The sequence below is a fragment of the Gallinula chloropus genome, assembly GCF_964237585.1.
Source record: "Gallinula chloropus genome assembly, chromosome: 3".
Taxonomy (NCBI): Eukaryota; Metazoa; Chordata; class Aves; order Gruiformes; family Rallidae; genus Gallinula; species Gallinula chloropus.
The window spans coordinates 10830045-10857381 of NC_140087.1; the positions used below are offsets into that span (position 1 = coordinate 10830045).

At 40.3% G+C, this 27337-nt stretch overlaps 1 protein-coding gene across 1 annotated transcript; it reads left to right on the forward strand.

Annotated features, from left to right (window-relative positions):
• The first annotated feature begins 268 nt into the window (after positions 1–268).
• On the forward strand, positions 269–26384 carry WASF1 (WASP family member 1). Its single transcript, XM_084261778.1, has 8 exons — positions 269–425; positions 9975–10109; positions 18362–18515; positions 19218–19335; positions 20122–20294; positions 22338–22517; positions 23868–24505; positions 26161–26384. The coding sequence occupies exons 1-8, from the start codon at positions 293–295 to the stop codon at positions 26316–26318; spliced, it is 1689 nt and encodes a 562-aa protein (XP_084117904.1). The 5' UTR covers positions 269–292; the 3' UTR covers positions 26319–26384.
• The last annotated feature ends 953 nt before the right edge of the window (positions 26385–27337 follow it).

Genomic DNA, 27337 nt, shown 5'->3' on the forward strand with positions numbered 1-27337 from the left:
TACAGGGGGAAAAAGAAAAAAGCATGAACTGTAAAAAATTATTTGTCACTTCACTGGCATCTGAGTCAGGTAAAGGTTTAAAGAGAGAGAATGAAATAATCTTTCATTGGGCAAAGAAGAAAAGATTAATGTACTCACAGAGCAATGAATCCCATCAGTACTATTGAGGTATTTTTGTTTTGTTAGGATTAGTCAATTGAACTTAAGACATAATGTGAATTTTAATTACAATTAAACTTACACAGTATTTTGTCTCCTCTACAGGTTTGCTGGTCCTCTGATACATTTCACAATGCCGCTGGTAAAAAGAAACATAGACCCCAGGCACCTGTGCCACACGGCTCTGCCCCGAGGTATCAAGAATGAATTGGAATGTGTCACCAATATCTCCTTGGCAAACATAATCAGGCAACTGAGTAGCCTAAGTGAGTACTTTGTTCTAATAGCTGTATTTAGAACTAATGTATCTTACAGTTGTTGTAGTTTTTGTGGTTGAAGTAGGAACACCTTTTCAGATTCTCCCTGGAAAACTGTGTCTGAGACTTGAACGTATTCCTTTTGTGGCTAGTGACTAGTGTGGACTTTTGTGAAAGAAAGCTTGGGATTTTTCCAGCAGCATGTCTTGAAACTGTTCAGCCATATTTTTCTACCAGCAGAACATGACAGAGAAAGATACCTGGTAATTAACGAACGCACTAATTGCTAGTCTTAGAACGATTCTTGAGTACAGAGTATGACATGAGGACTATATCACCGGTTGCTTAATCCTTGTTAAGGTAAACTTCTTGTCATGTTGTGGTCATTCAGAAAACAAAGTAGTTGTCTTTTAAAATAATAAACCTTGAAATGTAGTTACTACATGGCATTTTAAACAGCTAAAGGTTTTTCTTTCCCTCCTCCTCCTCCTTTCTGTCAACAGTTTTTCCCTTGGTCCATTTGAGAGGTTAGTACCTCTCAGGCTCTAGAACTCTGAAGGCATTTTTTCTGAAAAAAAGGATTGTTTCTGGGTTGTTTTTTCTTTAAAAAGTTGTCAGATAAAGCAGTATGATAGCATTTTGAATTTCCAATACTACAGGTACTTTTTCATCACTAGGACTTGAGTATTTTCCAGACTACCAACACATTAAATATTAAAGTGTGCATGTATATACATCTACAATGTGAAAAGCCTTTCAGCTCTGTCAGTAACTTAAGGTCATAGGTGATACTGCCTAATTTGTTAATTAGATTGATTTAGTTATTGGTTTGATGGTATACTGTTTGGTGACTCTGTTTTGGCAGCTTTTCAAAGCTGTTAGGGTGCTATTAGGTTGAAGGCTCTAATTGAGGGCACTAAATTATGCAATCGAGACAGTGATGCTTACAGCACATAAATATGAACATTATTAGTATAGCTGCTGCAACAGCAAGGAAAAGAACTGTTTAAATTCTTTTCAGTGAACTACAAGCGTATCAGATTTCCATCTGTGGTCTTCATTCTGCCAAAAGCCCTTCTCAGACTAGCTACTTGTGTACTAGTCTCCCCTTCCCAGTCACTCTTATGAATATTGTATTCATTTATTTTAGTTTGCTTGGTTTATAAATTCTTTGTCTATATACTCCATCTAGGATTATTTCTTTCCTAGGTAGCACACCAAATTCACATTCCAAATTTTCATTTGGAAGTTCCATTTGATCTTAAAAAGCCTCAGCAAATCACTTTTAATTTTGAAGAACAGCAACTTCTAATCCAACGCTGTCACCTCAGTGCTTACCTATTGGCATTCAACTGCCTCTGCTGTGTTTCCTCAATATATAAACCTTATGTTTGACGTTGTGTATAGAACTGTTCAGTAAGAGGTCAGGACTAAGCAATAAGAGAACAGAAAGAATCCAATTAAGGGAGAAAAAAAAGAAATTCTAAAACTATTGAAGAATATCCATGGAATGCTCCCACATTGTTACGTGGAATCTATCAGTAATTATGCAAACTCCTTGTCTGTGAAAGGAATGCAGTTCTACATAAAGCCAGCATACATAGGGATGAGCCCTAAATTAGCTGTTTTCACCTCAGAGGAGCTTCTGTCATGAAGTAGTGACTCACTAGTGGTCAGAAAGGCACATGATGTTGGCAATAAGGAGGAAGGTAAAAGAGAAGGGAAAAGGTACTAACTTACTGTGTAACAACAAGCCCAGAATAGGTCACGCAGGAGGTTGTTTTTATATGTCAGAAACTGATGAACAGGACCTGCTACTTCAATTATTTTTTTTTCTTCATCCCTCCAAATAGCATCGTTGTGCTTGGAGGTTTTCTGTGGGCAGAGTTTAGCACCAGCTGAACTACTGAATGGCAAATGTTCCTTTTCTGAGTTGCATTTTAAATCAGCAGCTTCAGTTTTTCAACCTGTACGTGTTGGGGTGTTTTCATACTGTGTGTGGTGGTAATAACAGGTATTTATTCCGACAGTTTTGCAACAAGAATGTGTTTTGCAAAAATAATCCTTGTTTCTCAGCAATGTTAAGGATTGCTCTTTGAAAATGGAGATAGGTTTACAAAGGTGTGGGTACCTATGAAAGTATTTTATTCCAGAATTCTTTGTTTTCTGCCCATTTGTGTGAACAGGAACACAAATTCAATACGATTTGGGAGTTCTGGTGGAGGAATTCTGTCTCCCACGTGCTCAAACCCAAATAATCAGCCTTTGCTTGGTGTGTCACTGCTACCGGTCTGCAGTGAGGTCTGCTGACAGGCAGATAAATTTTAGTAGCTGTCTGTGAGTCACAGCCAGCAGGCATGGTTTTGCAGCAGTCCCCTGGCAACCAGCTTCTCTGCAGTCCTTCCCTTTTTGTTTTCTGTGGATAATGTATAGTTTGAGAATCAGCCTTTAAGTTGCAGATGAAATGAGGCTTTACTCCGCAAGCAGAAAAACCAGTGTTGTGGTAGGGTTCAATTTCCTTTAAACCAAAGCTGCCTTTGCTTTTGAGAGCAAAGTTATGCAAATTTAAATGAACGGTCTTTGACCTGATTAGCACTTAGTCATTTCTGCCTCTAAGATTTTTCAGTTACCAGCCCTCAAATCGAGTATTAAACTCCTGCCATTATGACTCAAGACCAACCATTCTTAACCTTTCTTCTGATATGATATGGACAAAGAGCACTGTGATGGAATTAGAGCCTCCAGTGTTTTAAATTACACATTTTTATTTTAGAAACTCTAGGTGTAGAGTTTTGTTATGTATGTGGCTGGATCTCCATTCCGGCATAGTAATAACTCGATTGGATTGGTCAAGCAACCAGATCTAATTGGATCTGCTTTGAGCAGGATGTTGGTTTAGACTTGTGGAGGTCCTTTCAACCTGGACAGAACTGTGTACCTGTAATCTTGGATACCATGTGTAAGTAGGACATGCCTGAAGAAACAACACCTATAAAATTACAGGAATCCTGCTTTCCCATGTTTTAATATAAAATGAAAAGAGCTTTACATCAGTGTGTCAGCAGTAGCTGCTCTGTGTCTCCATAGGAAATCTTGGTCCTTTCATAGCTTATTTGATGTGTTGCTTTTAATTGTTCAGTTTGAGACAATTTCTGACCTTTAAAAAGAGTAGAGATGAAAGGATGAAATACTTATTTCTGCTTTGAGTGATAGCCCTTGCCTTTCCCTGGAGCATGAAAACACATCAGTCTGTCTTGACACAACACACAGAATTGCCAGTAAGTAATTTCCCCCCACTGTCTATTCCCAGTGTTCTCTAACTTCATAAAAGGATCTGTCTTCTGACAGCTTTTCTTAGCACTATGGCAACAGAAAGTCTCTGGACAACAGCAACAGCTGGTTTAGTTTCCTAGCCATTCTTCCCGGTGTTTCATCCCTTCTGACTGTGGAGAAGTGCTTACCTATTGCTTTCAGCAGTATTGCAGATACAGGAATAGTCTGGTGCTGCCTGAGTTGATGTATGTTGGGGTGTGGGGGGCTGTAGCATTCCAGCCTACATGAAACACTGTGCAGCTGTGCCATTGTTAGAAGCTGGATAAATAGTTCTATTGTCTGCATGTAACCTCCTCGTTTTGTTCACAGCTATTGACCAATCTTGTTTTTCCTTTTGTTCAGCTGTTCCCTGTACACAGAATCTCAGTACAACATAAGAAACCTAACTGGTGGGGTTTGTTCTTGGCCCTGGTCTCTGACACCTCCATCTGGGGAGGAGAATGTTTCTCCTTTTGAGTATATTCCTTTAATGAACATTTATATCGCAGGAATTCAAATCAGAACTTTCATTCAATCATAGAAAAACGTAGTTTCCTTTTTATCCCCTACCTCTGTATAAAGAGACTGTTGCGTAACTCTGCTAAGCTGGAGTGCTGTTTATGCTAGTGCAAAGAAATCCCCATTAACATTGAACCTTTGCTAGCCTTTCCCCTCTTTACCTATTTTTACCACGTTCTCCTAGTGAGTTATTTCTTTTCCTCGTCCATTATTCGTTGGTTTTAAGGAATGAAACCCTGACTTTTGAGCATATTGTTTCTCCCTCTTACTTTTTTTTTTTCCCTTCTCAGGTGCTTTTAACTTCTCTTCCTTATTGTTTGCTCACCATGCCATCACCTAGAGGGTTTTAAATGCTTCTCATCTTCTGCAAGACATTTTCTTACTTCAGGAAAACCTTCCGTTTGCCGTGGCTTATAGTGTTAACATTCGTTAAGTGGGAAGTGTTCCTCCAGAAATTCTTACCAGTGAGGTGCCTGGACTGCAGCGAATCTTTAGAATCAGGCCTTTTCATCCCAAAGACCAGCCTCTCTCTCCTCACCCTGCGTAGACAACATCTTCAGCACACAGTGAGGCCCCTGTGTGTTGTGTGATTGGAAGTTGGTCGCTGCAGATCTGCAGCTCGATCTTCAGTCTAGAATTCCAGATTCAGACAATCCTGCCCTGGGAATCCTCCTCCTTACTGGGCTCACAGGTGTATTCAGTATTCTCTGTGAGTTTTCTTCATTAGTAACTCCTCTTTCTCCTGATGGCCAGGGAACACTAAGCAAGTGCCCTTACACACATGAGGTAAGGGAACTGATAGATTTGAAGACTAAAAGCTTATTCAACTTTCCAGAGACCCTCACCCTCTCAAAGACCTCTTTCTGATTTCACTGTTATCTCCCCAGCAGCAGTATTGGTGGCGTGATGCCGTTTCACCTCCACCTCGAATGATCATGAGGGGATGAGCAAATAAATGGTCAGTAATACCTCACTGAAGAAAACCTGGGTGTTAGCTGAACAAAGTCCTGCCTGTCATTAATTGCTTGCCTACGCAGTGAATTCAGGTGATACTATTGAAGGAAAGGAAGAGCAAGACTTCCCTGTGAAATGAACTTTAGGAATGATGTCTTCAGCATCAGGTTCAGCTCTCAGCAGTCTTTCCCAGATTTCCAGATACATAATGGATAATCTCAGCCAGTTTACGTGCTGGTGTCCTAAGTGGGAGTTAAGAAGTGATATGTCAGACCTCCATGACTGGAGATTTTTGATGGCTGACTTTTTCTTCTTGGATGTTACCAAGAAGCATTAGGCCCACTCCAGAAGCAGCCTGTAGCAGAGTTTGATTCTTTTGATTCCCTGATAAATGCCTGGTTCGGTTCTGCTGGCTAAAGGAGCCAAGTTGTTTCTTCAGTACTCTGATATTCCAGTTACAATCCTTAAATCCAGTCCTCGTGGACTAACCTTACACCTTCCTACTGATAGGTTCCTAATTGGCATTGTTGAACTGCATTTAGTACTTTGTTTTTCAGAGCTCACTCAGCCATAGCCACTAAATTTCTCAAGGATCTGCCAAGGTTCTTATCTCCGAGCCTGGGAGACAGTTCAGTCTCCCAGCTTTTAGTCTGTCTCCTACTCACTCAGCTGTGAGATTGAAACAATCTGATGAGAAGCAAGCCTAGGGCTTCAACTCAGATATACTGTGATTTTTGCTAAAACATTAAATTAAATAGAATTAATGTAGTGAAGACTTGACACTGGTAGCTACTAGCTGGCATTCTGCTTTCAGCTCAAAGGTCTGTTTCAAAAGTCAGGAAAATAATTGTCCAAAATGGGCTGTCAAAACACACGCATGTTCTGTTCTCATGGGAGGGGGGAAGGACTACACATCTCTTCCCAGACGTTTTATTTGGCAGTCACAAAAAAAAGGACGTTGAGTGACAGCAGAGGGAGCTGCATTCCTGTATCCCTTTCTTACTGAAGGGTTAATTGTGAATAAACCCCCTTGACACAAGAAAAATGTTGTGAAAAGAATAATAAGGTAACTAGTACATGCCTTAATTCAAAATAAATAATAATGTATCCTCTTACTTAAATGGTAAATAAAAGCCAAACAAACAACAGACTTGTGCTCTGTTAATAACATTAAATCCTGGACTGAAAGGAATGACTAGTAATATTGGAGGGAACATGACTTTTAAAAATGACAGAATTTTGTTAAGTGTCTGTTCAGTTAAGCAAGCTTGCAGGTACAGTCACATGAGCTTCTCAGAGATGTGAAAATAATTTATTTGGAGAAGTCTATTGTCATTTAATTTAATGGCAAACAAGATCACTGGTCTTTCTAATCTGGTATTTTGTATCCAGCTGTGACCAGGATCCTAAGGCGTTACTGTTTTAATTGTCACAGTCATCATCCTCTTTATTGCCCTGAATTCATCAAGCAGTCCCATAATGATCCTAAGTTTTCTGAAGTGGTAATATTACTTTGAAATATTAATTCTATAGAACTGAATTAATTTTGATTCCTTACTCTTCTGACCTATTACCTGTAAATTAAGCGGAACGAGATCAGCTTTGGTTACTAATATATGGGGTTGGGTTTTATTTCTGTTTGAGTCTTCATGACACTTTGTTCAGTATTATCATGTGTGATCACATCTATCAAAATCGAGGTTACATTCATATGGAACACACACAAGCACAAAGCAGATTGTAAATGCAGTTACACACGTTACACATCCACACTCAGCGTTCTTTTGAGCGGCAGTTGTACCTTTCACTGAATGCAAACGTTTTGCTCTGCTTGGGAAAGTGTTTGGCTAAGTATACCTCAGGCTAAGTAAAGAGGCTGCCAGGAGGCATGGAGGTAGAGCTGTTAGGGTTGGCACACCACTTCAAACACGACAGGTGGGTTTTAATGTATTCCCCGTTTGAGGATTAGTGTTCACGAGCGTGGTGTTCAAATTATTCCTTGCAGGATGTTTTGTGGCTGCATGCAACGTAATGGAAAGATTTTTGGGACAGATTATTTGCAATTGGAGCTCATTAATGGGGTAGATGAATTGTAAGCCTGATGAAATGATACAGATAAAACAAACTATAGCCTTAAAATACACCTATAAAGGGGAAGTTGTTAGAGTTTACAGCCCTGCAATTTACTTTTTATTCTATACGTGAAATTTTACACTTGACCTTAATTTTTATTTGCAAATCTCTGAATATTTTGAGAGTTGTCTAATTAAAATGAATAATGTATCTGAATATATTACAAGAAATACATTAAAGTTGTCGTAAATGTGTATTAAAAGTTCAGTAATCTTGCTCTTGGTGGTTCATGTTTTTAAGTTATTTCTCTTGCTGCAAGTACTGGTTAAAGAACATAAATTTTTCAGAGTTTCAAGATAGGTATTAGAAAGTCTTAGGTTAGCTAAGTAGACATCACCAACTTTCTATTTTACTATGGACTGGTAATGAAAGACAAAGTTTTGAAGAATGGCTGCTCCTCCGATCTGCTTCTCACTGTGGCTAATAGTTGGTGCTCCAAGAATCAGTGCAAGGAGAGTGTGGACAACACTCCCACTGCTCCCACTGATCTCCCAGCCTCCAGCTCTTTCCAGCATCAAAACGTCTTCAGCCAGCTGTGGGTTTTGTGTATTTAGCCATGCTTTGTGTGTTTCTCTTCAGTGACTTGGTATCATTGGCAAACTTCAATCTCTGTTTTTTTTCTTTTCAAGTCATTTAGAGATATCTTGAATAGCATAGGTCCTGGTACAGAACACAATGAAAACTCACCTTTCCCAGATGCAAAGGCCAATAATTTACTCCTGTCCTCTGTTTTGTAGCTTTTGAGGAATTACTTGTCCATGCCATATTGTTTCTTTTTCATGCCCCATCTGTTAAGTTTTCCTAAAAAGCTTTGATTAAGGACTTTAAAAACTCTGTTGGAAACCTAAATAAATCATAGCTCTTCATCCATGTGCTTATAAACCCCTGGAAAAGTTGTGTTGTCTCTTCTTTAATGAGTCATCCAGGTGGCTGCTAATTCAGTTCTTCATAATAATTTATACTAATTTGTCTGGATGTCAGGCTTTCAGGGCCTGTAGCTCTCAAAATATTCTATGAAAAAATTTTTGAACCTTACTCTTGTGCTTGCCACCCATCAGTGTGCATTAAGGGAATTCAGAAATTTAATATTTGTAATACTAGTTAAAATATTCTGTAATATATTTTACTATTATATTTAATACATTACTGGTCACTTTGTCCATTTAGTTTTGTAACTTTTATGTAGTCCTTTCAGGTTCTTTCAGCCTCCCACAAAGAAGAGTTCTGGCATGAGGGTTCCTTTCTCCAGTTCCTTTCACCGAATGTCAGTGGAAAGCGTTGAATTAGCTTGTCTGCAGTAGTCTTGTCTTCTCTGAGTGCTCCTTTATACCTTCATTATCTGTTGGCTCAGGCTCCCTGCCAGGCTTTCGTGCTCCTCACGTCTTTGAAGGAAAATTTATTATTCCTTGGGGTATTTGGGGGACACACACACTATGTTTTATATGTCAGAATTTATGACCCTTTCCATTTTCTTCATATGTACATTTCTTCTTAATCTCCCCTTTTATATTCTGTTGTTCATAGTCATGTTGATTTTCTGTTGCCGTTACCTAGTTCTTAATAAATGGTGTGCACTGGCCTTGTGCTGGCTATGCTGCCATTAAGTAGTTGCCACAGTACCTGTAGGGATTTAATTTTTATCCTCTTGCTATGTTTATTTTAAAATGTCCTAATTTTTATGTATACTTCCAGATTTATTGTGCACCAAAGGCAACATTGTCTTAGCTATCCTTTCCTGATGTACCTGTCGGAATTCATGTGTGAGCCAGGTAGTCAGGACTTGGTGGGATTTATGCTTCCAAAACCAATGTAAGTGCACACACAGTGCACAAATTACACAGGCACAGTATGGTAGGAAGTTGTTTAAGCTATGGCACGTTGTATTTCAGAAATGCAGCTGCAGATTTTGCTAGGCAGTCTGGTGGGCTTTTTTCCATGGCACTGGTAGACCGCCCAAGCTGAGTTTATGGGGCATCAGAAGCACTATATGGAGCATCCCATCTGTAGAAGAGGAACTTATTACTGATGCTTTTCTTGTGCTACCTGCATCTCATGCTCTTTTGGTCTAAATGTGTGATGCCCTTTGAAGAGAACAAAGGGGATTCTTCTTTTAACTCAGCATAAATAAGTCGGTTGCTAGAATTTTGGTCCTTCAAAGTAGGAAGTCCGTATTCCTTAATAGGTTGGTTCTAATTAACCTGGATATATATATACCTGATCTTCTGGTTTTGAGAGGTCCTATGTATCGTTGGAGTGAAAACTGTGCTTTGTTTTGAGAAATGTTGAGATAAGGAAGATTAGTTCTTGCTCGTACAGGCACCGCTTCAGATGTTGGAAATCATCCTGTTATATGTACCCAGGAGACTAATGACTCTAGTTCCTTACACACCAGCATAGATAAATCAGTTTATACCAGATGAATATCTGTTCTGTAATGTGTTAAATAATTTCATTTATGATAAATTGCAAATTAAATACTTAACTTTTATTTACTTCTATGAAGCATTCTTAACGAGCTCAGTAATACAGATTGTTACAAGTGATATTCATTCATCTTAGACTTAAGCAGATAGCTTTTTCACAGCAAACTCATTTGACTGTCTTTTAGAATGCTTGAATATTCCTTTTTTCGTATTTCAGGTAAATATGCTGAAGATATATTTGGTGAACTTTTCAATGAAGCACACAGTTTCTCATTTAGAGTCAACTCCTTACAAGAACGTGTAGATCGCTTATCTGTCAGTGTTACACAGCTCGATCCAAAGGAAGAGGAATGTAAGTTAACTCCTGCTTTGAAGATGGCTTATTTTGTCACTCAGACACCCCTGATACATGAAATGGAAATAATAATAGTTGAAATTGTGTTTATAAGAACACAGAGAAAAGCATCTTGAGGGAGAGGTCTGTTTCTGCTACAGGTTTCTCTTACAGCCTGGAGCAGCTTTCTGAGCTCAGCATTTTCATGGTTGCCAATGAATTTACATAAAAACTGCCACAGGAGTATGTCACTTCAGTAGTATTATATATTAATGTAAATAGTTAACAATATGTAATACTGCTTGGAGGTAAGTCTTTACTGGGGTTTTTTAACCTTCATACTAATTCCTATGGGATGTAACTACTTGCATTCATTAGCATCTTACTTTCTGTATGATGTTGTTGTTTTGCAACTCCATTTATTGACACTACATACCCCCTTGGATACTTCCTAATTAGCTTTAAGAGAAAACAAGTACTTCCAATATTCAATAGGGTATGGCTCATGTCTGTAAGATTTGTATGGAATTTGAATGATGCAAATGCTTTGTGATGACTACAGGAACATTGACCACCTTAATATTTAAATGCCACGAAGCTTTTCTGCCTTCCTGGGTATCTGTTGGTTACAGGTGGAACAAAAGTTCTTGTAACCCCAAACAGTTTTAGGGTGTTCTAGACTATATGGCTAAGACCTAGGAAGCAGAGCAACAACTTAGATCCTACAATATGCAAAATTATTTCAGATTCCTTGTGGGATCCAGTTTTACTCTGTTCTGAGTAGCTAGGTATAATAGTTGTGTATCACTCAGGAAAAACAAAGCATCACAGCAGGAGCATGGTCTCAGGCTGTGTTCAGTTACCATTGTCCAAATTTCACTAATAGCAAATTTAAGCTAAAGAAGTTTTGATTCTGTCATTTGGGTGACATGAATTTTAGAGCAGGCTTTGGAAGACAGCTGTTTACAGCTAGTAGCAGATTTTCCATGAAATTGTGACTTGCCTCGGGGAGTTCTTACATTAATGGGATTTTCCAAGTCTCTTGACAACTGAGCATAAATCATACACATGCACCTCTTTTTTTTCCAGTAAAACACCATGTTTACTGTGGTTGGATAATGGCAAAAATCCTTTTTCTGTACAGTAACAAACTGTCAGCAATTGTAATCTTGTAAAAGCTGTAGTGCTTGGGAGCGTTAATGTCACTTCTGCCTTTACCCTCGACAGCCTAGTTTTTGGGTCTAAATCAGAGCTGGATGTATGTTGATAATGGCATGTCCAGTGTGGCAGCCATGTGCAGCTCAGGAAACCAAGAGAGACCAAATTAAATCATTGAGTTAAAGCTTTTAGGTGTGATGCAGGACAGCAAGATGGAAAAATTGCATTTTGCCATGTAAAAGGCCTTTGGCAAGCTTGTAGGTTTCAAAACTCAATATCCATCACTGCTTGATGTTAGAGAATTAAAAGAAAGGGACAGACAGGGCAGTTAAAACAGGGCTGGGAAGAAATCTGCTTGATCGTGTCCGGGGTGGTTAAGCACGACTTGGATCTGACACCCTGGATTTGTCTCCTACGCCATGGGATAGCAGTGACTGCTCGTACTTCAGAGGAACGCTTCCAGTCCTCAGTGTCAGGAACCATGAAGTGACAGGTTTATTAACCTAAGCATATCCAGTCCTTGAGCCATACCCAGATGATTCTTATTCACCAATGTCTGAGCAGAACGAGCCATCAGATTAGGACAAAGGAGATAAGGAAAAAACCTGGTATTTCCAAAAAAATTTAGGATCAGGCAGGTGTTCCTCCTTCAGTATCCTATTTTTGGCTTGAAATTTAGAAATTCATAACAAATGGTTTTGGTTTAGTTGTGATCTGAGCTAAAACAGGTGGAGAACCGTAAAGCATGAAGGTGTGGGGAAAAGATTTGGGTTTACCTTTCTTGCCTTTCTTAACCCTCTGTGCAAGAATTAAGCAAATCTCCATATTTCTGCTCAGCTAACAGCACATGTAAAATGGGCTGTACTTGTAAAATGAGTCTCATTTGCTAGCTCTTTGCCAGAAGGCAATAATAGAAGACATAATGTGTTCCTTTGGGCCCATGCTATTGCACAAGAGGAAGAAGCTTAAGATTCAGTTAAAGCTAAATGGCATGAGCAAAACCAGACTGAGTCAGACTCATTGAACGAGGGTGGATTTACTTGACAAGATGTGACTGGTAGAGTCAAAGTAATAAAAAGCTCTGAAGTTTTTGAATAATTTGCGTGTTTTCTCATTTTGAATTGTTAAAATACCTCTGAGAAAGCATGAAACTAAATGTGGAACCAAGGTTAGGATCGTATCCTGAAGAGGCTTAACTCCTGGTACACAATCTTTCTGTCACAGAAGAATTGCTGTGAACTTGGTTTGAATTATTACATGGTTTTCTTGATTTCACAGCATTATGGATGTCATATTAGAGTTTATTATTTTTTCATAATTTAGTCTTTTTACATACATGTGATTTTTTTTTTTCAGAAGACATACTAAACTTGCACACAGGTACGAAGAAATTCTCAGCTTTCCTGCAGTCTATTCCAATTGTATGGGAAAATAGCCTTTATGTATTCTAGGGTTATCATATCTAGTGTCTTCCTAGGACTTAGAAAACACATTGTTTCTATGGAGGTGAACTGAGGATGGTGGTTTCAGTAGCCCTGCAATGTGAGATATCCTAGTAGGTCAGAAAATAAACCCCAAGAGTAAAGTTTCTCTGCAAAATTTTTTACTTTCAGTATTTATATATAACATTGCTAACTCTTCCATAATGCAAATTTTATTAAGTATTTTTTTTATAATTTACCACACTTCTTGGTGAATTTGTTTGTGGCATTAAACTTGGAGTACTACTACAGGTAAATAATTTAATATCTTTGAAACCTGACAGCTTTAAAAAAGAATATTCACTCCAGCTTTTATGATCTTTTTTGCAGTGCACAACTCTGATGTGCAGTGTAATGAAGTATCAGAAAACAGTTGTGTATCACTCAGAAATAAACAGTATCAGGCAGAAGGAGAATTGATAAACTAAGAGTTTATCTGCATATTAATTCAGTGAGTTTTTAAATGTGAACTGCATAATTCTGTTTAAATCTCAGACTGGAGAGGATTTTAATCTCAAAGGCAGTGTATCAAATTCTTGATTTTTACAGCGTATCTGTTACAACTGTGACAAGGAACTTAAAAAGCCTAAGGGCAGAAGTGCTTTGAGTGGGCAGCCTGGGGTGCTTTTCCAGAAAGAAATCAGTGAGTGTTGTGATTCTTCTCTGTAGGTTTCTGGCTTTGAATATATATGTTTGGTTGGTTTGGGTTTTATCCCAAGAGTTCTAAAAATACTGCTGTGTCATAGAAAGGGTAGTAGTTCAGAATTTTGCTGGATTGATGCTGAAGAGAGATCAGGGGTTTTGGTATAGGCAAAAAAGGCAGCAACCTTTGGGGAGAAACCTGAGAAGCTTGGCATCTAACTGTGGTCTGTGTGTTTCTGGAAATGGGAGACTAGGTCAACTTTCAAATTGGGATCTTCAGCCCATTTTGAGACTTAGAAGGTGGTAAATCCTATTTTAAGGGGCAGCTCACTTCCCATCTCTAATTTCTGAAGAATTTGGTGACTCCAGTAGAGATGTAAGCAAAGTTAAGAACAGGCAGCACATGAAAATTGGGTCATGGCCTCCATGTGCAATATGTTAATGTGGGGCATATCTCTCAACTCATGAGAAATTTTACCCCCAAAGTTAACTAAACAGACTGTTAAATTGTATAGTAGGTCGCTTTTTCTGGCACATCTCTCTTTAACTGAACATTGGATTTGAGTGTGTCTCCCTCTCAAAGATCCATGCAGATGGAGCAGAGCTCCGACTGCTCTCTGTGCTTTTTCTTCCCATTTTCTTAGCCTCTGATTCAATCTACTGATTTAGTAAGTAAATCAGCTTTAAATTAGTGTGTCCAAGGCTTAATAGTTCAATGATAAAGCCATTATGTCGCATAACTTGTGTTTTGTATATGAAAAGGGGGATCTGGACAAAATGTCATTTGCTAGATGATGTGGCAGTTCTGTTGAGTCACCAGCAGATTCACTGCATGATGCAGGTGGGTGATTTGCATCTTCCCTGAGGGGCTGCTCAGGGCTCCCCTGGTTCCACACCCTGCATTTAAAGCAGCTGCTGAGTCCTCTTAACATGATCGCTCTAGTATTTACAACTTCTTGGTTTTACCTGTAGTAGTTAAGCTACATACTTCTCTATTCCAAGAGTGCTTGAGCTGTTTTGGATTCTTTTTAAATCAGTATGTCAGAAAGCTTTCATTTCTTGTGTTGAGGACTAGCCCTGAGGAGTGTAGCTTCTATTCTGGAGAAGTCATCCGTCTGCTTAACAGCTATTAAACCTGCAGTTACCACTAAGAAATATTCTGTTGGCAGAGAAACATCATAGGGGTGTGATTCTAAGAATTGTTTAAGTGGATAATCATTGATACATATGTAAATAATATATAATCTATATAAAAATAGATATATATATAATCATTGATACATATGTAAATTATATATTATATATATAAAAGTAGAAATCACACTTGAAGATTGAAGCATCTTTAGGAATTGAATCACAGAAATCTTTACCAGAGACAATTTTCAGTGTCTTTTTGTTTGACTAAGTTGTTAATTCAGTACTGTCATTCTTTCTTCCCTGCACTTTTCAAATCTCTGGGTAAGATTTTGAACAGAGCAATGGGATTGTGGGCAATTGAGCCCATTGACTTGTGTCTGATTTCCCGTAGTCATTCAGTTCTCCAGAGAGTCATAGAGTTGTCCGAAAAGCGGGTTCATGACCCTGTGTGCAGTCGGTTCCCACACACAGGAGGTGCTGCTTTTATTCGTGCCTAGGTGATCAGTGGATGTCCACAGCTCAGGCAGACCCAGAGCTGGTGCTTTCATTACACACAAAATGCCAGGAGGTAATACACTCCCAGTTATAATGATTGGCTGGTAATTTACATGTAATTATAATTATTGCTGTGTCATCTTCTTCACCTGGATGAGCGTTGTCTTGATCTGTGGGCAGAGAGTTCAGCTAGGGACACCTGGATTTGAGTTTTCACTGGCACACTGGCTGTGTGTGGAGATACCATGCTGGGATGTTCTTGGTGTTCCAGGACAGTTAGCTTACAGGTACTCCTGTAAGCAATGCCCGTTGATCCTTTCCTTAGCAACCTCCTAGCAACTGTCTACAATAATTCTTAATTACAGAGCCATTGTAATACAGAGCCATGGTTAACTTTTAAGCTTGATGATAGATACCAATATCTGTGGCACTCAAACGTTCATGGTCTTAAAAGTTGACAGGATGAACAATAGACACGGTAACAATAAACTAGCATTCAAGGCTGTTGATGAATGCTTAACTTAAATTGTGAACATCTCAAATACTTAAGGCTATTATTTAAGATCCCATTTTTTGTTCATTGCAGTAAACACAAGTGGTATATCAGATGGGTGTTCAGGGAAATGTATCTGTATGAAATTTAGGATCTTAGGCTGTAGGAAGGTTCTCATACTAGCCAGGAATTAGACAACTGGAAACTTAAATGTATCAGCATCAAGTCAAATGCCTGCAAACGCCTGCAGCACTTCCAACTCTTCCTTCAGTGTCTTGTCTCTTCTCACACCTGAATTCATACGACTCATCTGTTTGACCTGTCCCTTTGCTGTGCCGAGTTGTCAGTCAGACAAAGCCAAGTGGCTGGGTGACCAGCCAGGTTTTCACATACTGTGCCCCCTGAGGTGGCACGCCACGCAGGCTTCTGCCTCTTAGCCAGCTGGCACGCCAGGCAAACAGCTTTGTAAGCCAAACTGTGCACGGCTCAGGATTACGCTGTGCTCGCAACATGGGATTTGCCTGATCCCTGTCTGTAGGCAAGCTATATGAGTGTCATGATTCTCAGTAGTTTGCATGCCACAGCCTTTCATTTCCTCAGTAATGCTGTCCTAATGCAGCCAGTTGTTTTCAGTAATGGCGTGCTTTCCAGTGAAAGCTTTTCCCTTTTCTGTGAAGACCTTAGCTGTGGAGCTTAGTTTCAGAAAGTAAGTAATCTGCACTTACTGTTGGGGATGGATTGACTATCCTCAGGTACAGTATCCCCTTGTACATGTTGACAAAATTGGAGTTTTAAAGAAGAAAATGGAGGTTGTATTTGCTCAGAATGCTAATATGTCCGTGTCCATAATAAGGTGTCACATAAGCTGTGAGTGCTTTAATATTAAAACAAAGAGCCACCTGTCTTTATTGGAAGAAATGAATTTACTTCATTACTGCCCTCAGAATGTGTGCAGGTTCAAAGAGAAGTGTGCTGACTTTTATTCTGTTGGCATAGTTTCCAATAAGTGATAGACAGTTTGAAGACTTGCAGGATTGCCAAGCAACTCTGAACAAGTGCATTTGGGGACATTTGTAAAATAAACAAGCCAAAGGAAAAACAGCTGAAATGCGAAAGAATCTGAGACCAGGTTTTCAGATGAGGTAAACCCCAGTTGTTTTAATTGTGTATTTTTGCCAGCATATAATGACCCATACTTCATGACAGGTACAAAACATATATGGTTATTTATGAGTGTAAAAATACCTGCAGAAATTGAGGCTCCCAGCTGAATTTCATACATTATAATGCTTTTTTTCATGCATTTAAGAAGCAGCTAATTAAAGGTATTAAAGAGAATAAAAGACACTGTAATGAAATAGAACCTCAGGGTAAAAAGGAGGGAACTTCTCCAGGAATACACAACCTTGCCAACTGTAATAAACTTCAAAAGCCCATCTGAAAATCAAATAAATCTCATCTTTAGCCTCACAAAGGATGCTGCCAATGCGCTATGGTAAGAAAGAACATTTCAGGAACTGCAGGCCCTCTGGAAAAAATCTTGCCATCTGCCCCTTTGCAATCATACAATAGAAATCCAGCTCTGTATGTGAGCATGTGTGTAGGTACCTATGTGTACACTCGTAGGTGTTACAGGAACCAGAGTAAAATGCAACTTCCAGCTTAAACAGCAGATGCACTCCTAAAAAATTGTAGAAAAGGGGGAAATGGGGGGCTTATCTTGAGTAAAAGGGCTCCACTATCAACCTGTTTGTACAAAATAAACATAGTTATTTATAGATAAAATACATGTGCTGAAAATACTGTCTTTGCAGCTGTGTCTTAAAACTGTTTTCAGCATTGTTTGTGATTTAAAAACACAAAACCCATAAAAAAACCTCAAACAATTTAAAAGGCTCAAGCCAGTGAAAAGGACTGCTGCTCTATTTAGTCAGACACTGGCTGCAGAGTTAGTCTTGAAACACAGCTGGGCTTCCCAGAGGTGGTAGCTGAACTTCAGGGAGGGAGAGAAACCGCAGGTACACTGTTCCCACAAGTGAAAGCACAGGTTTCATCAGTTGTGGTCACTTTTCCATTTGTGTCTTTCTAAATTTTAGTGGTTATGAAACAGAAAAGGTCTGTGGGCTTTCACAACAGTAAGTCAGGTTCTGTCAAATCACCATTTAATCTTTTGTGTTCTCCGGGTGTTATTTTCCTTTGAATCTTACATAAAGTTATTCCTACCAGGCCTAAAAACCTCAAGGTGCCTCACTGGAATTTAACAGAGAAGTTTCATCTTGGTTAAAGGGTCTGAGGTAAAAAAACCAGCATTTGACAAGTTTCACATGTTGGAACATGGTATCGTTTCCCACTAAACTTCCCTGGGAGCGGTAGCGTGAGCGTAATGGGGGGTATGCTGGCGGGACATGGCAGTGGGGCTGCGCGGAGCTGCTGCCTGCGTGCAGGGAATGCCCACTTCAGCTTGCTGATGAGATAGAGAGTACATTTTTTTTAGTACTAAAAGGACTGTGAAATGGAGTTGGTAAATGTTATTAGGCACTTCTGAACTTCAGAATGAGGCTTTATATGAGCAATTTGTTGAGCAGCTTCCGAGAGACCGAGTTCTGCTATATGCCCAGGTGAGCAGGAATTTCATGTGAGGCTGAATAGAGGACAGTGCCCTGGAACATTGCAAGCCTGCTTCCACACAATCTGGCAGTTTCTTGCTGTGGCATTAGTGCTAGGTGAATGTTTACTTGCTGTAAAACGCACAAGGTACTAGTAGCAATGCTTAATATTTATACTCTAACCAGCATGAAGCAATTCCAGATTAATCCAAATCAACTCTCTGGTGCTTTTTTTAAAATGGCAATATCCCCTTCCAGTGTCACTGCAGGACATTACCATGAGGAAAGCTTTCCGGAGTTCCACCATCCAAGACCAACAGCTGTTCGATCGCAAAACTCTGCCTATTCCTTTGCAAGAAACATACGACATCTGTGAACAGCCTCCTCCACTTAACATTCTCACCCCTTACAGGTAAGCAAAATAAAACTAATCACAAACAATTTCTAGCTTATTTTGTGTAATAGAGATGCTGTATCCAGGCACCTTGCTCATGTGGGTTAGCACTTGAGTATTTAAGGAACCACTCCAGAAAACTCTGAAACTGCTGGAGGAATTCAGGCAGCAGAAGATACTTGCAAGCATTAAAATTTACTCCATTTACTCAAGTTTTACCACAGTGTAACAAAGGTGGGAAGAAGCTGGTTTTACTGTCTGCATCTGCTAAACTGCTTAATGGTCTTAGATGCAAAGGGAAAAACATACGCTGTTAAGTGTATAGAAAGAAAGGTCTTAATGGAAATCAACATTCTTTGCTGTCCCAAAGTCAGTTTGAAACAGTAGTTGAATGCAAGCAACCACACAAATTTGCTCCTTATTTTAAGACCAAAGTTTGAGTCATTGGAATGGGAGTCCTCTGATTTGTGGTACTCTTTGGGGTTTATCATCTGTAGCTTGCATTAAAAGTTACTTTTCTAAAATCAGCACCTCGATTACAAGGAAAGATAGTAAAGAATGGCACAGGAGGTCAAGGTTCATCTTTTTAATGTTCTTCAGTAAAATATTCCAGGGTCTGAGTTACTTGATATTCCTTAATGGGCCTTTCCTTTGCCTTAATGTTTGGATTCATGTGTTGGCAAGTAAATAATAGGCCCTGTTTGTGTCACTGTATTTCAGGGATGATGGAAAAGAGGGTTTGAAGTTTTATACCAATCCTTCATACTTCTTTGATCTGTGGAAGGAAAAAATGTTGCAGGACACCGAGGACAAAAGGAAAGAAAAGAGGAAGCAGAAGGTGTGTGTGTTTGCTTTATATAGCTTCTGGCTGGTTTTCCTTGCAAAGGGTTTACTTGTGGATACAGTACTGTTTTGGTTATGCAATTAATACCAATCCAAACTTTACTGAGTCATCTTCATTCAACTAAAACTGCTCGTATTCATTCAATTCCATCAACTCAAACATTTTCATCATCATCATAACAGAACGGCCTAGAGCTTTCATGCTGTCTTAATGTAACTAGCAGCAGGTTTGCCAAAACTTCTAAGTCTTCCAGCAATGACTCAGAAAGGAGGAAGACAGCAAGAATAAAGAATTTCACCGGAACGCTTTCCTAATACAAAATTCTGACAGTCTTACAGGTGAAAAAGCTTAAATGGCATATTCTAATAAATATGTCTGCTCTGCACTAGAAGTAAATTAGTACGAATAAGAGCACTGGTTTATATTTTCTTAATTAAACAAGCACTTTTGCAAAGGTAACGCTGCCTTTTGTTTCACCACTATTCTGTATATTTCATGCACAGAGACAGCAAATACGTCAGATTCATAATTTCATTCATTTCAGACTTAGAATAAATAGCTGCTTATGCAGCCGTGTTTCTCTGCATTACTCAGCTTATTGTCCACTAGGCTGAAGCTCCTGCCTTTTCCAAGCCTTTTTGGTTTACTATCATATTTAGACTGAAAGTAAATTTTTCTTACACTTGAATTTTCTCATTATTTCGTGGCTGATGTTTTAAATGTGACCAATTAAAAAATCCTGTCTCAGCTGTCAGTTTTGTTTGCACAACTCTCCTGCAGCAGAAGAATCTAGATCGCCCTCATGAACCAGAAAAAGTGCCCAGGGCACCTCACGACCGACGGAGAGAGTGGCAGAAGTTAGCCCAAGGCCCGGAGCTTGCAGAAGATGATGCTAACCTCTTACATAAGCACATTGAAGTTGCTAATGGCCCAGCTTCACACTTTGAATCAAGGTTCCTTTTTACTTTTTTCCTATTCTTTACTAAGTACAGATATTTGTGTTACATAGTGAACACGCTTGAGAAATGGTAAATAATGAGATGCCGCTGCTGTGCTTGGAAACTCTGGAAATCATCAATTTAGCTGAATGCAAGTTCAGTTTTAAAAAACTTTGCATGCCCTTAAAGGAGTAGTTACTAACTTGTTATTACTAAGAGTAGTGTGTATCCTATTTGTTGTATCCTTGAGGCTGCCTTGTCTTCTGCACCTTGGAGAAGGTGTAGTGTCACTGTTGCTGGCTTGCACCCCGGTGTGTCACGGCTTTCCAGTCTTGACCTAAAAAATTCCTATTATTCCAGTCTCTTGATTTTAATTCAGCAGACACTGCCAAGACTATATGGTGGGTGTGATGTGAACAAACGTCCACTTGGAACTCAGATGAGATCACTGAGCTTCTCTTCACTCTTGAGCAAATCCGAGATTTGATTGATGTGTCTGGTTATAGTCTATTAGAAAACCCAACCTGTTGGATTCTCGTTTCGCAGCACGTATTGGCTGGTGGCTAAAAGTAGCATTTCACATGGTAAACGCCTGCTGTGCTTGTGCTTCTGGTGCTCGTGCAAAACCAGCTGAGAGATTTCTGATAGGAAGGAGGGCTGACAACTAATCTCAGGAGTTTTGGTGGTGTGCTTTTGGGTGGCTGGTTCATTGTTGGGTTTTTTTAATTAAAAAAACATTACTTGTCGTCCAAAACCAGTTAAATTTCCCCCCTATCCTTCACTGGCTGAAAGTACCATAAGAGAGCCATGTATGTTTAGCTTCATAAGGCCTTAATTCTAGGAGATAGTGTTGTCTGTCTGAAAATTTGAAAATAGCTATTTGTAGAAAACTTAGCTCTCTGAATTTAGAAAGTAAAACGTCTCATTGCATTTCAGTCAGTGGGATACAACTCAAGTTATGGTGATGAGCTCTTTTCTGAGAGCAACTTTATGGTATCATGTCTTTGTAAACTGCTGTGCCAGATTGTTGGCAGAAACATCTGCTTTCCTCCTGCCCTCCTGTTGGGTTGTACATCAGATTCCACGTTAGACACGCTTTTGTGGCAGGAGTCCTTTTGTAGCCAGGACCCTGGTCTAAACCTTGATTACCTCTGTCCTAGCAGTGCCATTACGAGTAACGCTGTAGTGCTTGGGAGCACTGCTTGTGTGGAGCACATTGCTCTCTTACAGAACAGTGCTGTGCTTTTGGGTGAGACTTCAGCCCCTGAAGAACAGCTGGTGACAGTATGTGGAAGACACAGTAATGCTTTACTAGCTGGGAAGTGTTCTGCACATGTTCTCTGAATTTAATAGGGAATTTAATACTCTTTAAAAATAAAATCTCATCTAAATTTTTTTCATTTAAAATTAGTAGTTCATTAATATTTCAAATGTGTCTGAAGGTGTTGTTAACAAGGAAGATGAATCATTTTAAGCTGCAGCTATCTTTATTTACTGCTACTACTCAGTAGTAGATACTTAGATGATCTTTCTTATATCTGCTGTATAGCTACAGCTTAAAATAGTGGCTTCTCTGGAACACAGATACTCCGACAGAAGTTGAGCTGTATTTATTCAGTAAGTTCTACCATTCTCTCATGGATGGTCATTACATGAATGGCATAAAGTATTATCATTGTAGGTGTGTAGGGACTGAGGAGCAGAAACAATTACTGAGTCTAATGTCTGCTTCATAATACCCTCTGGTATATGTGTACTTGTGATTGTATTGCTACATCTACTTCACTCAAAATCATGTGACTAATAAGCACTAAGATCACACACATACTGTAGCATTTGTCTGATGTAGCTGCCAAAAGCATTAAACCCTTGAGCTGCTAGAAGCAGTGGCATGGAAAGTGAGATCCGTCACTAAAAAGCCATGAAGTGCACTGTGCGACATGGGCAAAGAGAAGCCACTTGAATTCAGAAATCAAACCTGAGCGCAGAGCATCAGCTGAGGGCACGAATGCTTTTGCCAAAGCTTGCACTGGACCCTTTTTCCCTGTTTTCCTACAGATCCCAAGCCTACGTGGACCATATGGATGGGTCGTATTCGCTTTCTGCATTGCCTTACAGCCAGATGTCTGAACTGCTGAACAGAGCCGAGGAGCGAGTGCTGGTCAGACCGCACGAACCGCCGCCGCCGCCTCCGATGCACGGAGCAGGAGAAGTGAAACCCGTGCCTCCTTGTGTTAGGTACGAAGCGGTCAAGCCACGTGCAGATTTTTTTTTGAGAGTTTTAGTTGTCCAGCACCCCCCTAATAGTTCATTTTATTATTTCCATGCAGCCCAGGCAGTGCACACATCCTAGGGGCTATGTCAGTCCAGAGCCCTGACGCGTCTGCAGCTGCAGGGCCATGCAGGAGTTGGAGAGAAAGGTCAGAATCTAAACCCCATAGGGTGCCATCACTGTGGGGACAGGCATCACCTTGCCATTAGTGTTGTGACTGTGTCACCTTCGGAGTTAAATGGCAAGACAAAAAAAAAAACATATGGAAAACATTTCTGTGCAAGATGTTGGAACCTCAGGATTTAGCTTGGGAGACTTGAAAGTCTGAAATCTGTACTACTGAGCTGTGCTTCAGCCTACATGGAAGGAAGGATATATCGCAGTAAGACAGTCAGCTGTCAAAGCTATATATTCATCCCACTTGCTAAATTGCAACTGCTTCCCCCCCACACATCCCCCAAGCATTTTTATTTTGTATTTCTCTATCTCTGTGCCTTTCCAGAACTGGAGAGATAGCTATAGCATTTTCTGGAGTGAGGCTTCCCTGTTAGATACCCAAAATCTTAAATTTACAGTCAGGTACCTACAACTTGGAATACAGAGGACAGTTAATTCAGAAGTGGTTGTTATATTAGCGAGATGTTAGTCTCCTGAGAATAATGTCTTTTTGTAGTTCAGGAGATTATATGCAGAAATGCATAACTCGTTAGATTAATTCTCCCCAACAGCTGAAAAATCCTCTGGTGGTCTCTCAGGAAAACAATTTCACCGTTCCCTTTGTTTACTTCAGTTCACACCTATTCATTGCACTAGAAATTGTATCTGGCAGATAAACATACCCCTGTGTACCCAGAATTGATGACCCTTGATACCAGCCTTGCTCACCCTGTCACCCAACCTAGAATATGTATTTCAAACATAGCTTGTCCTCATTGCTTGTACTATTTTGTTTTGGCTTTGGAGTTCTGAATCAATGCAGTTAATCAACTGCTAGTTCCCTTTGTTCAGAGAAATAATTTGGATTTACTCAGGGATGGGAGAATTACACCAGTGTAGGAAACCTTTGGTAAAGATGCAGATTCATGTAAGAGCATAAACTTGGTAACAGCTGAATTTGAGCAGAGGTCTGTTGGAAGTCTGATGCATACTCCATCTAGATTTCCTTGTATTTGAGGTATGAACACCTTGAAACCATCACAGTGCATAATGCTCTTTGATGCCCAGCATTCCATATTCTTCAGCTGTAGAAATTAATCTATTACTATTTTTTCCACTCTCCAGCTCTACTAACTTTGTCCTGTTATTGGATATTTCAGTTCTACTACTGGCTTGGTAGAAAATCGTCCTCAATCACCAGCAACAGGCAGAACACCGGTGTTCGTGAGCCCCACGCCGCCGCCGCCGCCACCACCACCTCTTCCATCTGCTTTGTCAACTTCATCATTAAGAGCTGCAATGACTTCCACTCCTCCACCCCCGGTCCCACCACCCCCGCCCCCTCCCACAGCTGCTCTTCAGGCCCCAGCTGTGCCACCTCCACCGGCTCCTCTCCAGATAGCTCCTGGAGTCCTACATCCAGCTCCGCCTCCAATCGCTCCTCCCCTAGCACAGCCCTCTCCTCCTGTCACTAGAGCCGCCCAAGTGTGTGAAGCCGTACCAGTTCACCCAGTTCCTCCTCAAGCTGAAGTACAGGGACTTCCTCCGCCGCCCCCACCTCCTCCCTTGCCGCCTCCTGGCATTCGACCCTCCTCTCCTGTCACAGTTGCAGCCCTTTCTCACCCACCTCCTGTTCTGCACCCTCCTCCCACAACCATTGTCCCTGGTCCTCACGCCCCCCTGATGCCTCCATCTCCACCATCCCAAGTGATTCCTGCTCCTGAACCCAAACGCCATCCTTCAACTCTCCCTGTCATCAGCGATGCTAGAAGCGTTCTGCTGGAAGCAATACGGAAAGGTAATGCTTGGCTACTGAGGGGCAAAAGGAACGGTCTTGGGGCCTTGCTAAAAAGGCATTAGCTTTGAGAGATGGAGTATTTCAGGTGTGTAGAAGTTAGTTCAGAGGAGCACACCTTCAGTCTGTTTCTGCATTTTATTCTCTACAGCCCAAGTCTTGCCAAGCAGATGTTTTTCTCAGTTTGCAGTGGTGCTTATCAGCTGTCTCGTTTGGATGGCAAAACTGGTTCTCTGTGGAAGTTAGATTAAAAAAAAACAAAAGTACCTGTGTTTATAGATGATCTGTGGAGATGATCTCTTCATTTCTGGTTACCTGAAAATGTAGGTAACCTTCTGATAACCTCGGGAGTGTGGAAGATGCAAACGTCTTTCACAGACTGTGAGATAAAAGCAGCATGGATCAGTTGGCCCTGGGATTTTGATCGTGTATCAGTGTATTCCAACAGCGTAGAAGTGTCAGTCAGAAATACTCAATACTGAAAGCTGTAAGGTGTCTAATCCTGAGAAGCCTCAGCGCAGTAGTGGAGCAGCCTTTATGTTGCCAGGTGCCCTGCTGGCAGGGTGCAGGGAACGGCAGAGGTGTGGGGCGGTGTTTGCACATCAGGGAGCTCTGTGCACAAGCTGTGCCTTTCAGTTCGTGTGCCTATGGCCAGAGAAGTCCCTGCCACCCTGTGAGCAGCGTGGCTGTTTGGCTGAGTGGTACCTTTGAATAGTTAATCCTTCTCAGACATTTCAGGTACTACAGTCTTAGGCTTTCCCCCTGCAGCTACAACACAGTACAGAACCTGTACGGTACCATAGTATCGGTCTGCAGGCTATACTGCTAATCCATAATGTTTTTAAAGCATCTGTATGCACATGAATTGAGAACACCACTGACTCTAAAGAAGTTGTCAGCAGCAGTTGAAGCATGACAGTGGTGCATGAACGTCAGTAGAGAATGTCAGCAAAACATGTTATGAAACAGATAGAGCCTGCTGGTGTAACCTGGGTGATTCCTGAAAGGGCTTTTGGCCAAGCCTTGCACAAGAAACAAAGGCTCGAGTTACCATGGCTTTCATTCCACTAGGGACTTGTGCTTGTGTTACCTGTCAGTTGACATCTACAGGATGTAGGTCATATTTAGACCGTGCCAGTCTGTGGTGCCCTGAGGATAAAAGTGAAATGCATCACCTTTGTCATGTTTTTGACTCGGTTACCAGATTTAATTTTCTCATGCTACCGGTATGTGTTATTGCTCACATAGTAAGTTATCCCAGAACAGATGGCTGCATGATCAAAACTGAGCTACAGGAAATCCTGTCTCGTGAGGATACCCAAATAGCTGTAACTTCTAATGGAGACCATGAGGAGAGAGTATACACGTTGTTTGGAAATGCAAATAGTAAAATTACTTAATTGCTTACCAGTGGTACTGAAACTGTGGGTGTCTTTCTAATGGGAACTCTGGAGCAGGATATTGTAGTGTGACTGGCGTGGCGTGTCACTGCACTTCTGACCACCTTGCTCTCTTTAAAAACTTGGCAGAGAACTTCTGCCTGAGGAGGACCTGGGTCCTCAGCCTTCGCTTTTGCTCGCAAAGCGTTTTGTGAGTTGTGAGTTAGATGCTTTGTGTACAGGAGGAGAGTAACACACCTGTGGTTTGGTGTTCTGTAGGCATTCAGCTGCGCAAAGTGGAAGAGCAGCGTGAACAGGAAGCTAAGCACGAGCGCATTGAGAACGACGTCGCCACGATACTTTCCCGCCGCATCGCTGTGGAGTACAGTGATTCAGAGGATGACTCAGAATTCGATGAAGTGGATTGGTTAGAGTAAAATTATTACATTGCTGTACACTGCAAGTTTGAATGCTAATGTCCATTGTGGTGCTTGTCCTTTGAACGTTTGATGGTCATTTCTAGTGTTTTTTGTATTCTTTTCTTTACATAATTAATCCACGTTTTTCTACTTTTCAGTTTACAGAAAGCTCCTAGTGCATCTTTGAAACTAAATGTTTTACAGTGGCTTTTCTTACACATCTTTTTTGAGAGAACATCCTTTGTTCCAATAGACCACTAAGTATTAAGCATGGGCAGCTGTTGGTAGAGTAGCGGTTTCAATTTTTTGGCATATCTTAACTGTGCACTTTGTGAATTTTAAGTTAATGAAGGCAACCGAGATTGACATTCCAAGGGCAGCTGTATGTACTAATGAGCCTTATTCCACTTCTGGTAGTGTTCTAAAACATTAAACCTAGCTATCAAGATGCCACTGCCTCGATTACATCTGCACACTTAAAAAGTACATATAGTTAGCAGCACTGAACACACTGAAAGGAAAATGGATCTTTCGGGGGTTTTATTATTGTTTTATTGTTGTTTTTAAATAATTATGGCCTTATTTGAATGTTTAGAGAGTCCCCTTCCCTTCTTCCCTGTCAGGTACATATTGTGTGGTACTATTTTTGCCTGCATAATAAAAGTTTAAATTTTTTTCCTTGTGAAATCTTTTGACTTAAACATGCTGTGTAACTTATGTAACTGTTAAAATAACAGTTTGATTTAATAAATGGTTCATTTTAAATGTGTCCTGGTTGTTGCTGTTTCAGTGAAGCCTGCTTTTCACTGGTATACCTCAGGGACCCTTGGATTGTGAAGATTGAATCTGCGCTCTACACAGTTGCAATAAATATTCTGCACTCGATCTAAGGACACATATTAAACAAGAAAACGTGTGGTCAAGTGAGATCTGTGTGCAGGTTGAAAAGAAAACTGTGATTGCTGTGATGAAAAATCAGGGGGTTGTGGTTTACATGATATTTAGAGTGGTTTGTTGGGGTTTTTTTGAAATCTTTA